Source organism: Lycium barbarum, chromosome 4 (assembly GCF_019175385.1).
Source record: "Lycium barbarum isolate Lr01 chromosome 4, ASM1917538v2, whole genome shotgun sequence".
NCBI lineage: Eukaryota > Viridiplantae > Streptophyta > Magnoliopsida > Solanales > Solanaceae > Lycium > Lycium barbarum.
In genome coordinates, this window is record NC_083340.1 from 103059838 (window position 1) to 103074684 (window position 14847).

The following is a 14847-nucleotide window of genomic DNA, read 5'->3' on the forward strand; positions in this document are numbered from 1 at the left end:
AGATTCACATGACAATTTTGAGGAAGACGAAAGAGTTTTACCCAACTGTTTATTATTCTTGATTTATTGCATTATTAGTTGGAATTTTTTTGGTTGATCTCTTGGTCCTTATTCTTAGCAATAGAGGTATTAATTGCTCTAGGTTAGTTTTATCAAAAGAATAGTCACTAAGTTGCTCTATCTTTCGGATAGGGGTGGAGCACAAAATCAGTCCATTTTTTTGTCTTCTTGAGCTAAGCATCCGAGTATATATAGATGAGAAGGCTTTGAAGGGAAAGATGAACAAGAACCAGTTAAAGCTTATATTTTGGTGTCTTCACATTGTTTCCTCTTCGTATTTCAGTCTTACTTTCGTGTGTCTTTTGTTTCATGGAGTTGTTGGATTATTGAATTTCATTTGAGTTATAGGAGCTATATAATTGTATATGTAAGCTTAAACCAACTATAAAAAATTATACCACTAATCTAATTTAAATGTGTAAAGAATAAACATTGGATACTAAACAAGAGTGTAAGCTATATCTCCAAGTTTAGCTTATAGTATTGTATGTAATGGTTTCTTTTCTTCTCAGAAAAAACTATTAGCACATCTGAAACTTATGGATGCGGATTTGCAAGAGCAAAGCAGATTATTGGAGGTTGAATTGCTGTGATTTGGCTTCAAGTGTTGTCCAGAAACACTAGCAATCAAGACATACTGTGACCTGAGTATCTTGTGTCATCCTTACGATGTGTTGTTTATTAAATAAATATTTCTTTGATGTATAGTTTTATAATTTTAGTTAGACTCTGGCTTTAGCTTATGTTTTGCCAATTTTAAGTTATTTCAATTTGAATTAATGAAATGGCATTTGTCCAGTGTTTACAAGCAAGAATGGATTGTACTATTCATTAAATCTCAATTTGTGGGCCCGTGCTTGCACTTGCACGGGCATATCATATCTGTTATAAATGAGTAGATTTCACAATTTAAATATGATGATGGATAAAAACATGATGGAAAATAAGAAATACAATAAAACCCAAGTACAGAAGTTGAGAATTACAATTCACACGTTTATAGTAAGAGATTGGAATCATTTTTTAAATCTGGTGGAGTTTGGCTAGAAGAAAAACTGTTGCAGAAGTGACGCCAGGAATAAAGATCTCATTACGAACGGCTTGTGGAATAACGCTTTGCTTGATTAATAATGCAGTGATTGGGACTCCAAACAAGTATAACAATATGTCTTTGGCTCTAGAGCCAGTAACTTTTGTATCAACAATGATTTCCTGAAGCATTTTCTGATACTCTTCCTTTGTCAAAGATTTTCCTCCACATATCTGATAATCCTGAAAATAGAAAAATACAATGCTTTAAATTTCTAATTGTGGACTATTTTACAGTACATATTTCCATAAATTACTCTTTCCTTTTTTCCTCCTATTAAATGTCCGATGTATAAGGAAATTTTTTATTTCGTGACTCACACACAAAAAAAAAAAAAAAAAACTATTTGTGTGAGACTTCTTATTGTCTCACAAAAAAATAAATCCAGAATTTATAAATCCAAAAATATATTATTTGAGTCCATTTTTATTTAAATAAAAAGAAGTCTCACACAATTACTATCAATTGTGTGAGACATATAATAAATTTTTTTCATGTCAAAGTACATGTTAACGTTCGTAAGATGCCAAAATGAAAAGTACAGATGAATGTACAATGGAAGTTGCCTAACGAACAAATGTCAACCTTCTTTTTGTCCCTTTAAATGAAAACTTATACATTTCAAATCAATAAAATAAAGAAGTTAAAATTAAAAAAAAAATGATAATTTTTTTTTAAAATAATAGCAGAGCATGGGATAAGGTATAACACCTGTGGATGTGTTCATTATGAAGGAAATATTTTTCATGAAAAATATTTTATTTTTTCAGGAAAATAAGTGGGTTTCTTACTTCTTTGCATGTGTTCAGTAGATAAGCAAAATATCATCATAAATTTATTTGTATATAATCTAGACAAATACTACGGGACATAAGGTGGAGGTATGAGGTGTGAGGTGGTGGGGATGGGGATGGGGGCTACGAGGTCGGGGTGAATATGAGGTGTGTTGGAGGGTGGGGATGACACAATCAATGTGAAATGCCACTTATGAAACTTGTTTTTTCTATTTCCAATAGGGAAGTCATTTTTCTCATTTTTAAGAAATCTATTTTCCTAGAAAAAATATTTTAGGTGTCGTTTCGACCATTCCACCGATGTTCTAATGTAACCCTTTTTAAGCTCTTGGGGAAGAAGAAAAGGAGTAGAACGATGTCTTAGACTGATTATGCAGAGTGCTTTCAAGAAGATTAAGATTTTCCAAAAATTTTGACCGGGAAAATTGCCAAACACCCCTAAAAGTTTAAAAAAAAAAAAAAAAAAAAAAAAGAGAAGAGAGAAAAGCTTTTTTCTTATCCTTTTAATCCTAACCGGAAACTTATGCTTACCAACACAAAAGCAACAAGCTAATCTACTCTGTGTGTTAATTTAGTGAAAGAACTTATAAATTTTTTAACATTCATAACAAAATCTCATTCCAAAAAAAATCATGTTACAATAACAAAAAGTCCTTAAAGGAATTCGAAATGGCAGTAATAAGAAAAGTGAATAATTAAGATCATGAAATCCCTTTTCTTAGGCAGAACTCACACCAACATCTTCATTTCTTAATGTTTTGCATTGTTTATTTCTAATAGATTAATTAAAATTATTAAAAACGACAAATGATTTGAATATAGATATCCTTAAGGGAAGATTTTTAAATCTAATAGATTCTGTAACCACAAAATCTAATTTATGCACAAAGACGAAAAACTGCAAATTTAAAATTAATCCACTACTTATCAAGATATAATGATTTGAATATAGATATCCTTAAGGGAAGATTTTTAAATAAGCAAATTATTTTAAAAGTAAAGAAATTTTAATATAGATTAGAGAAGAAAATATGTGGGTTTCTATATATTTTCTAATATTCAATGGGTGTAAATTTTATTTGACAGAAAAACAAAGAGTAAAACAACTTGTAACTCGTTTTTGTTGGTGATTTAGATGAAGTTTCATTATACCTGTCAATACCAGAAAACATAACAGCCTAAAAATTAAAAAGTTTTGAAATGATCACTATTGTCAAAATATAAGATACTATACAATGTACATGAATATAAAATTAATAGAAAGATAAGTGATTATTACCACCATAAAATAAAGAAAAACTATTTAATTTGTTTATTTATAAAAGGGATTAGGTTTATTTATAAAATTCTATCTCTCTACAAAAACATATAGTTCATGTAAAAACAATAGCCACAAATGTTAAAATAAAAGTCCCATTTGCATACTTACTTTGTATAGTCGCTCGAGTGTCTTAATCTCTGGCAACCTAAATTGTGTGCTCCCTAGCTTTTCGTTGACATCTCTAACAAAAATAAACATTGATGTAAAAGAGATTTTAGATATTTATTCATTTACGTTTCAATTCTTCAACAGTGATTAGGTAGAAGAAAAAATAAGGGTTATAACAATATCCACGAGATAATATGATAATGCAGAGCCACAAAGTATACTTCATTTAAAAATATTACAGATTTATGGGAACACTTATACAACATATGGCGGAACTGGGGCGAGAGGGTTGGTCTGAACCCCTTCCCCAAAAATTACATAACTTAGTTTAGTGGTCAAGAGGTTTTAAACTTTTCCCAATATTGCTAGTTCAATTCTGGCTCACCATATTTACAATAACAACAAGTCATGTATGTAATATTATGATATACATACACAATAGGTTTTAAATTAAAAAAAAAAAAAAAAGTCATGTGGTTAGTAAATAGTTTTTAAATAACATAAAAAAAATCATAACCATATAGTTACATTATGTTGAAACTATTGTTTATCTTTATCTTTCTAAAAATATTTTTCTTCAATTCAAAATTAATTTAAAAAATCTTTTTCAAATCAAATTAAAATTACTAACAACGATTCAAAAAATTTATCCATCAGTTCAAATTCATAGTTATTATATAGCCTACTAATATTGTCCTAAAATTTTAATGCGTCTTTTTATTAGTTTTCCGCCTGCTTATCTAACTAATTTTAAATACACGACGCCTTTCGATTCAACAAAGCACTATGAACATCCCAAACTTATATATGAATTCCATCCATATTTTAATCTCTTTACATCCTATAGTTAGCTGTATAGCTCAGTTTCGAAAGAGAGGACAAAGCTGTGAATTTGTTTTCCTTTTAGTGGTGGGCGTTCCACACAAATTTAATCAACTTCCTGTGAAGGCTATAGATATTGCTATAAAACAATCGTATAAAAGTTCCATTTTTTGAAGATGCACTCTCATATTGCCTTCTTTTCTTTTTAAGTGATTTCCATGTCTTTTAAATGTGTTCCAAAATAAGCTATTTTTTAAGAAATGAAGAAGGTAACAATTTTTATTTTCAAAATTACACTTGTCATGAAAACACAAAAAAATCTTTAAAAAGGCTCGATGGAGCAGGGCAAAGTAGGAAGAAATGTTAAAAGCGACGTGATAAGGCGAGTCAAAATTTAGGTGGGTTAATGTTTGTCTTGTCTTCCACCGCCCTGTCCTGTTTATTATCCTGCAATCTTTTTTCTATTTACTTTTTCATAACTAGAATTCCCTCGACAAAAGCTCTGCATCAGTCAATGTATGTAGAAAATATATTCCAACACACTCCCACACGTTTATTGATATGTGAGTTATTAACACCAATATGTATTACGACTATATATTGTTTATACAACTGTTTCATTTATTTTCATTAAGATTAAGACGTCTGAGTCTGAATGCACATCTGAATGATTAAGATATTGTCTCTAGATTTGAACACTGAATAATTAAGACTATTTGTTTTTTAATATTTGAATGTGCATAATGTATACATCTAAACATAATAGATATACAATTCAAATAAAAAAGTAACTAAATATTAGAAAATAAATATAAATTTAATAAGATAAAAATATTATTTGATAAAAAAATAAAATATTTATGTTCGCTAGCAATGATGGGCATGCTTCTTAGTGGTGGTGGGTGGGGGGTTAGTAGGTTGGGGTGGCTAGTAGTGGGAGGGTTGTGGATGGTGATGATGAATTTCTTTTTCTGGCTACGGATTTATGGAACCTCACTTACTAGTTTGAAGTTGAAAAATAGATTTCATGCAAATTGCACACTGAGCTTTTGGTGTAGGTGTCCCGGGACTAGGTTTTTTTTTTTCTTTTTTCTGAGTGTTAAAACGATAGATTTTGCATTTGCTAATGAAGGGTAGGTGGTAGTGGTGCGGTGGGTCTAGGGGTAGGGTGGTGGGTGGTGGAGGTAGGGTGGGGTGGTGAATGGGGTGAGACTTGGGTGGTGGTGGTGGTGGTGGTGGTTGGGTTGGGGGGGGGGGGGGGGGTTGAGGTGGTGGGGGGTTGGTATAGAGGGTGGGGTAGTGGAGGGTTGGGGTGGTGGTAGGAGTGGGGATGGGTTTGGGGTGGAGCCGATGGTAAAAATTATCTATACAAAATACCTCGTAATGATAGTATGATTTTATTCAAGATCTTCATGATTAAGATCTATTCAGGCTAAATAAGTGCTTAGATCTTAAGGACCTGTTTGGAAAGCCAACTGGTAACTGGAATTGGTGTAATTACTAAGGTAGTAATTACACAGCCTAGTAATTACATAGTAGTGTAATTACAACGACCTGTTTGTTTGTCATAACGTAATTATTACAAGCATGTTGTTTGGTTACACAAGTGTAATTACACTGTTAGTTTAATTTAAAAATAAAATTTAAAATTAATATTTAAAAAATATTTGTCTTTATAAAGGATATTAAATTAGCTATTTAATAACACATTGTTTCATGAGAATATATTAATTAATAATCATATATTTGTTAACTAATATTGTAAAAAATAATTGATATATATTTTTCAAATTAATAATATATAATTTTAATTAATTATAAAACTTAAAAGAAGACTTTTTTTTGTGAGAACGTCACGGATTGGATGTTTGACAAAAAAAAATATTTATAAATATATTTCCATAACATTATTCAAATGTTTGACACAAAAAATCCATCAAATGTAAGTGAAAAATAAACAACATACAATGTGAAAGCAAATAACTTAAAATTGAAATTATAACCTAAATTCAAAATCCAAAAGAAAAAGTTTAACATAATACTCTTATGTCAAATTCTCGCATTACATAAGTAAGTTCCAACGTAACTTAAGTAAATAATTCAAAAGAAAGGGAAAATATAAGGCTATAACCTTATTCACAACGAAATTCTACTTTAATAACGTCACTCGTTTTATATCAAGTTTGTCAATGACTCATTCTTTCCAATATTAAGAGGTGTAGTTTCAAAAATTAGAATAATAACACGGTTATGCTAAATAAATAAATAAAAAATCAAAAAAAAAAAATACAAGCAATTACATGGAACCACAAGAAGTAAAAGTTGGGAATGAGAAGAAACGAAATGAAAAAAAATATAAAAAAAAAATAAAAAAAAAGTAAAAATAAAAAAGAAATTAAAATAATAGAAATTAAAAAAATTAAAAATCAAAAGAATTAAAACAATAGAAATAAAAAATAAAAATAAATAAAAAGAAACAAACTAAAAAGTAACCTGTAATTACAGGGTGTAATTGCACCCAATTCTCAACCCCCCTTGAGAATTGGAGAGTGTAATTACACCTTATCAATTACATCTAATTCTCACCTAACTGTGTAACAAACAGGCTAAACTGTGTAATTACACTCAATTCCAATTACATGTTGGCTTTCCAAACAGGCCCTAATGTAACAAATGCACTTAATGGCCTCTGATTCAGACATTTATTGAGGGCAAACAAATGAGGCAACTGCCACTTTGCTTGATTTTGATGCTAATAGAGGCATATTTCATCAGAACTTAAATAAGTAGTATAGAAGATTACTTACTCGACAGTTAGGCAGACTGCACGGCAAAACTTTTCTAAGCTCCCTTTCTCAGCGTTCTTAAAATGATGCTCGTAGCATTCTTCTATCACTGGACCAATATTATTATCCCCCTGCTCACCATTTGCTACAAAAAAAAAAAAAAAAAAAAAATTACAAAATAACCTTATTCCCCTTTACCCTTTCAAGAATTCCTTCAATGGCATGAAACAAAAGGGCAGCAAGAAATCATGTGTGCGCGAGAGAGAGAAAGATAGACCAAATTTCTTGAAGGATTGTCCCATAGTCTGCAAATTATTAGCAAAGACAAAAGAGAAGGTGCATACGGTGGAGGAACAGCCTCAAGAACAAAGAGTTATATATTACCTCAAAGAGACTTGGAAAGGAGGACTAGTATATCTTGAACATGAAGCAAAAACTCTTGTGACTTTTCAAGTCCAAATTGATCTTATTTTTAGTTATATAAGAGTTTTGGTATGGAAGGAAGGAAGGAATGTTTGAGTACTCAAGATTTGAGAGAACCAAAAGAATATCCACGTCGACAAACTTTTTATCTCAACTTGAATACAACTCTTTTAATTTAACTTTTTAATAAGCATGAGTCCCTTGAACGACCAAGGGCATTTATGTAAATGTGTCTTTGGTCGTTCAGGGGTATTGTCGGTATTATACACATAATCTAAGAGGTAACTTGGTACATACGTTTCACACAGTCTGAAAGCAAGATTTTCAGTTTCCATCTCTCTTTCCTTCGCTGGTGAGTTTTTCTTCTCTCCTCCTTTCTTGTCTTTTTGCTCAGTTCTTGTTTTTAGTAATCTGGTTCTTTTCATTTATGCCTTCTACCTTTCCGGTCTTCCGAAGATGGGTAGTGGGTCTAAATTAATGCCAAGATTGGTAAGTCTCAAGTGCTTACTCTATTTTTGAACTTATTATCTAATGGAGTGAGTCTATTTAAGTTTTCAAATTGTATGACCTGATTGAAAACCGAAGTATGGAGAATTTTGGATTTCTTTGGTGACTTCTCAGTTTCGCGAAAGTTGACACATTTTTTGCGTTTTCTCTGTTTTCTCAGCAATGCATATGTTTCTATTCTGTTTTAGAATAAAATTTTGGACATCTTAAAATTTATGATAGTTTTTGATTGGATTCTCAACATCCATACGGTAACTTTAGTTTTTTGCTCATGCATATCCTTTTTGTAAATTTTACTTGTCATAACTACTTCTACGACCTATTTATGAATAGTAACTACCTTTTATTTTATTTATTGTTCATAACTAAAATATTTTTTTAAATTACACAACATAACTAGTGTCCTGTATTTCACAAATTTCTCTTTTAAATTAGTTTTCTCTCACCTCTCAAATCTATTTCTCCCTCACCCTTCTCTTTCTCTCTCTCCGTTCTCTCTCCTGCCCCCAGATCTGTGGGATCTACTTCCCTTGCCTGGACCCTCTATTTATGGCTGATGTTCTCCTTTAGCCTTATTGATTTATGGCCCTTGTATCTAAACAGTCAAAATTATTTGAAATGACTTGCAGAGGTATTAAGGCTAAGCAGCCCAACTCTGCTATTCGTAAATGTGCTAGGGTTCAATTGATCAAAAACGGGAAGAAGATCGTTGCATTCGTTCCTAACGATGGTTGTTTGAACTACATTGAAGAAAATGATGAGGTGTTGATTGCTGGATTTGATCGAAAGGGTCATGTCGTAGAAGGTATTCCTGGTGTCAGATTCAAAGTTGTGAAGGTTTCTGGTGTATCTCTCTCGTCTCTCTTCAAGGAGAAGAAGGAGAAACCAAGATCTTAATTTGCCATTTTGCCAAAATACTATTTTCATGGACTTCTAGTTTTCAGAGGAAGTAGAAGAATTTGATGAAAAAGAAGAACTGTTCTCAAAGTTGTTAACTTTTTATTCTTTTTGGATTTTTGGTGAATCTGTGATTAGTGTGGAAGTTGTAAAAACACCATTGATGAGAGTTGTGGAGCTTCACGCCCACCAAGTGTTTGATAAAATGTTTCAGTATATTTCAGTGTATTATTTCATTGTATTTCACTGTATTTATCTTCTTCTTTTTTTGTGTAGAGCCTATTTTTGCTCCACTTTGTTTTCACAATTTTTGTATTTCATTGTATCTCAATGTAATTCTGCATTTTGTATTTCTAATTTATGACTTAGTTTCTGATATATTTCATTGTATTCCATTATATATACGCATAGTACAAGTTTATATTTCTTAAACAATCAATCATGTTTCATTGCATTCCAGCGTATATTTTTCTATATTTGGAAGTTTTCAGATCTTTAGTGGTTTTTGAATTCAAAAAGTTTTGATTGTGATAAAAGTTGAGAGAGATTCGTGAGCTGTTATGGAATGCGTAAAATATGGTTGATTTAATTTAACTTACCATTTAAAAAGAAAAAGAAGAATTTGTTCCAAAATTTAGCCTATTTTTACTCAACCCGATTTTATATTTCCCTGTATTTCAAAAAATCTATTCCATAAATAGCTCATGATTTCACTGGAGTGTGTTTACAGTTCACTGTATTTCTCTATATTTCAAAAAAATAGAAATACACGCATTTTTAAAGAAAAGTAGCTACGCTTGGTAATTTTGCATTTTATAGTTATATCTAGTTAGAAGCCAATAAAAGGTAGCTATTTATGTAAGTTGCCCTATCTTTTTTTCTTACCATCACTTACATCACCACATTTTTCATCTGGGCTTCTCTTTTCTAGCTGGGAAAATGACATTTTTGGTCCCTGAGTTATTGATATATTCCACTTTTAGTTCTTGTGTTATCCAACTCACCATATTTAACCTCCAATTAAATTATATGGGTGCTTTTAATCCTTTATCTGACGGACATCAAAACAATTTGTTGTAGAGTATTTAGGATACAACGGAGTAACTTTGTGCAAGACAAATTTAATAAATAAAGAGAAAAATCATGCAAGAGAATTCAATAGAAAACACGGAACGAATAGGCAAGACGCTTCCAAAAAATTATCTTTAAGATAGTAATTTCCCTCACACTGTGCAAGTAGTTAACGGAAAAGTCCATCCTCAGGATACAATGTCTACTCTAGAAAGCAAAGTTGCACTCTTTTATTTCTTCAACCACAAGAACTCAACCCAATTGGAATAAGAGATTTTGGAAGGAGACAACAAGAAGAAGTGACATATAGTTTAAGTTGGAATATGGCAAAATGTTGTTGAAAGGAGATATGTCTGTACATCACCAAAGGCTTCTGCCATAACCTTTTTATTGGCAAACTTTCACATATGCCAACATTACAAACATCCTAATTAAAAGGATTAGAGCCCGTTTGGATTGGCTTATAAGTTGCTTATAAGCTATTTTCAGCTTTTTTGAGTGTTTGGCTGACTAGCTTATAAGCCATTTTGTGCTAAAATAAGCCAAAAAAAATAATTTAGCCTATTTGACTTAACTTATCTAAAGCAGCTTATAAGCTGTTTCAGCTTATAAGCCAAAAATAATAATAAGTTGGGCTACACCAGACAGACTCTTAGTAACCAACTTGAAACGATCATACCCTTTTAGAAAGGTTACAACTATTCACATTAACTTCATTCTTATTATTATTATTATTATTATTATTATTATTATTATTATTATTATTATTATTATTATTATTAAATGATACTTAACAATATATATCAATCCCCCACTTATTATTTAATAATAATACGCGGACTCGAAAACGCACGAAGGATATTATTGGATATTTGTATGACACATAACCAAAGGTAACTAACCAGCCTTGAACCTTTAGAATGAATATGAATATAAAATCCATATTCGTATTATACATGAGTTATTGTTCTGCAATGGCGGCGCCGATTAATATGAGCCTTGCACTCAATCCTGTTCCGCAAGTCCTCTAGGATTCACCATCAAAATCCATAGAAAGCGGCCTCTCACTTTCTTACTTGCATAGGCAATCTCATCAAGGTGTCCACAACTGCTCTATCAACCCTCTTTAAGCTATGAGATTGTTAAGAACAAATTAAAGTTCATCCCCTTGTTGTGAAAAATCAGTGCATATAGTCAAACACGGGCTTTAAAAGGAATATCAATTCTTTTGTATGTATTATCACCCCCACTATTCCTTGAGTATATTTATGCACTGGAAATGTAACCTCGACGTTAACATTTTTTGGATAATTCTTGGTGACTTATCCTTGAACTCTTAAAATATGTATTTCCAGTTATGACTGACATTCATATGAAAGAGTAGGCTCCATTCAAGATTATCTCTATTAAAATGGTAATAGCCTAATGTTTTCCATGATTGCACTAACTTCTCACATAATAAATGTTTACTGAGAAGATCTAGCAATATTTGATTATACACTACATTTAATGTAGTGTCACGATATATAAGAATGGTTAGTATCCCTTGTGTGACCACACTTTATATATCAACCATTCTTTTTTCCCTTATCTCAAATTCTGCTAATATTTGATTACAAGGAGACACACACCAGAAAAATATTACGTACCTTTTGATCGCAAGTTGATGTCTCAATTTCAAAATACTTACCAACTGAATGAAAAGGAGATTTATTCACTATGAGGAAGAACTTTTGTCATCCTTCAAAATCCCATCACCAATATCTATGCTGAAGCATCGATCTTCTTCACCAAATACGATTCATCTCTCATTATCTCAAGAAAATATCTCATCGAAAGAAAATTACAGTGAGAATCACTTAAAGAAAATCTTAAAATATAGTAATTTTAGAGTGCAAATAGTTGCCTCTAATTTTTCACCTCATTTTATGATTAGTTCACTGGTTGAATATGAAAACTACTCTCAAAATCAACACAAAGTTATATTATATTATGCTTATCACAAGAATGATCATATTGATAAAAAATCATCAATCTATTAATAAAATGACATTTAAATATAAAATCATTTTATTCTCACGCTATAACAATTTTCGAACATAGATAAGATCCATCCAAATTAAACACATCATATCAATCATAATTTGAAAAGAAACTCCACGTGATGCGACATAATTATATCATTGTGATAATTTTAAAGAAAAATTAACTCAATTAACACCCCATTATAGTAATAAACTCAAAATAACCACACTTTTTTATCATATACATATAGTAGCCATCCGGGTCTTCCTTATCTATTTTATTAACCCCCTCCCACTACCCCCTACCCCCTACACCCCTTTTCTCTTTCTTATCTCCAAAAAGTCTCAAACCCCATTTAATTTATTCCCCCTTCACCATCTTCAGTGGTCCTTCAATGGCAGCCAACAGCGAAAAAAATTATCTCCCTTCCTAAATATCGCAGATTGTCACAACATCATCAGAGAATTCTTCTTCCACTATTTTTTAGATCTGCATTGGAACTTTTTCCCCAGATCAGTATTTTTTTTTTAAAGTGTAACGGAGGTGTCTAGAAAGAAGAGAATGGAAAATAAATTGACTTTTTTAAAAATATATTTATTTGGGGAAGGTGAACTCAATGACAATAGTGTACAATTAGTGCATAATAAGTGTATAAGCCGTGTATAATGAATACACACTGATTATATACACATTATGCAGTGATTATTCATCAATTATACACTACATATTCAGTATATAATATGTATATGTAATATATATTGGCTTTAGTCTGAGGTAATGTGAAAGTTTGGGGGATTTCTAAATTGGTGGGGTTTGGTCTTGTGATTCTGAAGTTGAAGAGCACTTATATTTATATAGTTTGATTTGCCGTTTTCAAGTTTTTGAGTGTTGGAAAGAACCCTTGTAGAGAGTTTGCCGATGCTGCCGACTTTGTTTTCGTTTTTGTTGGCACGAGGTTATATGTTTTTATGGCTATTGTCAATAAATCATATTTTACGGTTAGGGCGGGTGCAAAATATAAGTGACCGGCCAATTCTGATTTTTTCCCAATTTTAAATTTCGCATGGAATAATTAATAATTCACCATAAGCATGTCAAATATATACTATTAAATTTAGCATGCATTTCAAGATCATCACAAAGTCAGTCATCCACTAACATTTATCTCAATGAATTTCACTAAAACACAAAGAATAGAAATTCATAAATTAATAATAAGTGGAGTTAAGGAAGTAGAACCCGATTATATTGCCACTTTATACTTGACTCTATCACCTTTACTGCTTTGCGCTTACAGTACTTCAGTTGAGACTTATATATGTCACCAAATGATCAAGTGGCCTGATCACGTGCTCATCAAAAAGATTTTCATCTCGTCCAATAGTCATATCCCATATAAAAGAGAATCATGTGGCGTTTTATTAGTAAGCCAACTTCTTTTTGTCCTTCTTCGATTTGCCTCCTGCCTATTGGACATAGTAGAATCATATCAATACCATGCTAGTGGCCTTTCATCGGTATTTTGATAATCAAACTTGTCGAACATATACTTCACTTTCGGATTGTTTCTGCAATTTCTTTATTTATACAGTCTTCAGAATTTTCGAAATGCTAGACAGTACTCCAAAACTTGTAGTCCATATTTTTGAATTTTTCAAGTCTCTCCACATCTTGAAATGGCTTACCCAACAAAGAATACTCCATTGGAGAAGATTTACTATCCTAAAATTGTTGTAGAATATTTAGGATACAATGGAGTAACATTGTGCAAGACAAATTTAATAAATAAAGAGAAAAATCATGCAAGAGAATTCAATAGAAAACACAGAACGAATAGGCAAGGCGCTTCCGAAAAACTATCTTTAGCATAGTAATTTCCCTCACGCTGTGCAAGTGGTTAACGGGAAAGTCCATCCCCAGGATAAAATGCCTACTCCAGAAAGCAAAGTTGCACTCTTTTATTTCTTCAACCACAAGAACTCAACCCAATTGGAATAGGAGATTTTGGAAGGAGACAACAAGAAGAAGTGACATATAGTTTAAGTTGGAATATGGCAAAATGTTGCTGAAAGGAGATATGTCTGTACATCACCAAAGGCTTCTGCCATAAGCCTTTTTATTAGCAAACTTTCACATATGCCAACGTTACAAACATCCTAATTAAAAGGATTGGAGCCTGTTTGGATTGGCTTATAAGTTGCTTATAGGCTGTTTTAAGTTTTTTTGAGTGTTTGGCTGACCAGCCTATAAGTCATTTTGTGCTAAAATAAGCCCAAAAAAATAATTTGGCATGTTTGACTTAGCTTATCTAAAGCAGCTTATAAGCTGAAAACAACTTATAAGCCAAAAAAAATAATAAGTTGGGCTACACCAAACAGGCTCTTAGTAACCAACTTGAAACAATCACGCCCTTTTAGAAAGGTTACAACTATTCACATTAATTTCATTCTTATTAACTAAATACTACTACTACTATTATTATTATTATTATTATTATTAAATAATACTTAACAATATATATCAATCCCCCACTTATTATTTAATAATAATACGCGGACTCGAAAACGCACGAAGGATATTATTGGATATTTGTATGACACATAACTAAAAGTAGCTAACCAGCCTTAAACCTTTAGAATGAATATGAATATAAAATCCATATTCGTATTATACATGAGTTATTGCTCTGCAATGGCGGCGCCGATTAATATGGGCCTTGCACTCAATCCTATTCCGCAAGTCCTCTAGGATTCACCATCAAAATCCATAGAAAGCGGCCTCTCACTTTCTTACTTGCATAGGAAATCTCATCAAGGTGTCCACAACCGCTCTATCAACCCTCTTTAAGCTATGAGATTGTTAAGAACAAATTAAAGTTCATCCTCTCGTTGTGAAAAATCAGTGCATATAGTCAAACACGGGCTTTAAAAGGAATATCAATTC

The 14847-nt window shown here is 31.6% G+C and overlaps 1 protein-coding gene across 1 annotated transcript; it reads right to left on the reverse strand.

The window, feature by feature from the left end:
• Positions 1-891: 891 nt before the first annotated feature.
• Positions 892-7347, reverse strand: LOC132636169 (uncharacterized). Its single transcript, XM_060352886.1, has 4 exons — positions 7259-7347; positions 7003-7126; positions 3374-3446; positions 892-1332 (listed from the first exon to the last, which is right to left on the reverse strand). Exons 1-4 carry the CDS (start codon positions 7281-7283, stop codon positions 1084-1086), a joined length of 471 nt encoding a protein of 156 aa, XP_060208869.1. The 5' UTR covers positions 7284-7347; the 3' UTR covers positions 892-1083.
• Positions 7348-14847: the final 7500 nt, after the last annotated feature.

Coding starts and splice junctions, on each gene's coding strand:
- LOC132636169 (XM_060352886.1), bottom strand. CDS start 7,283: ATGGGACAATCCTTCAAGAAATTTG. Junction 7,127..7,258: donor ACAATCCTTCAAGAAATTTG/GTCTATCTTTCT, acceptor TTTTTTTTGTAG/CAAATGGTGAGCAGGGGGAT. Junction 1,333..3,373: donor CACTCGAGCGACTATACAAA/GTAAGTATGCAA, acceptor TTCTATTTTCAG/GATTATCAGATATGTGGAGG.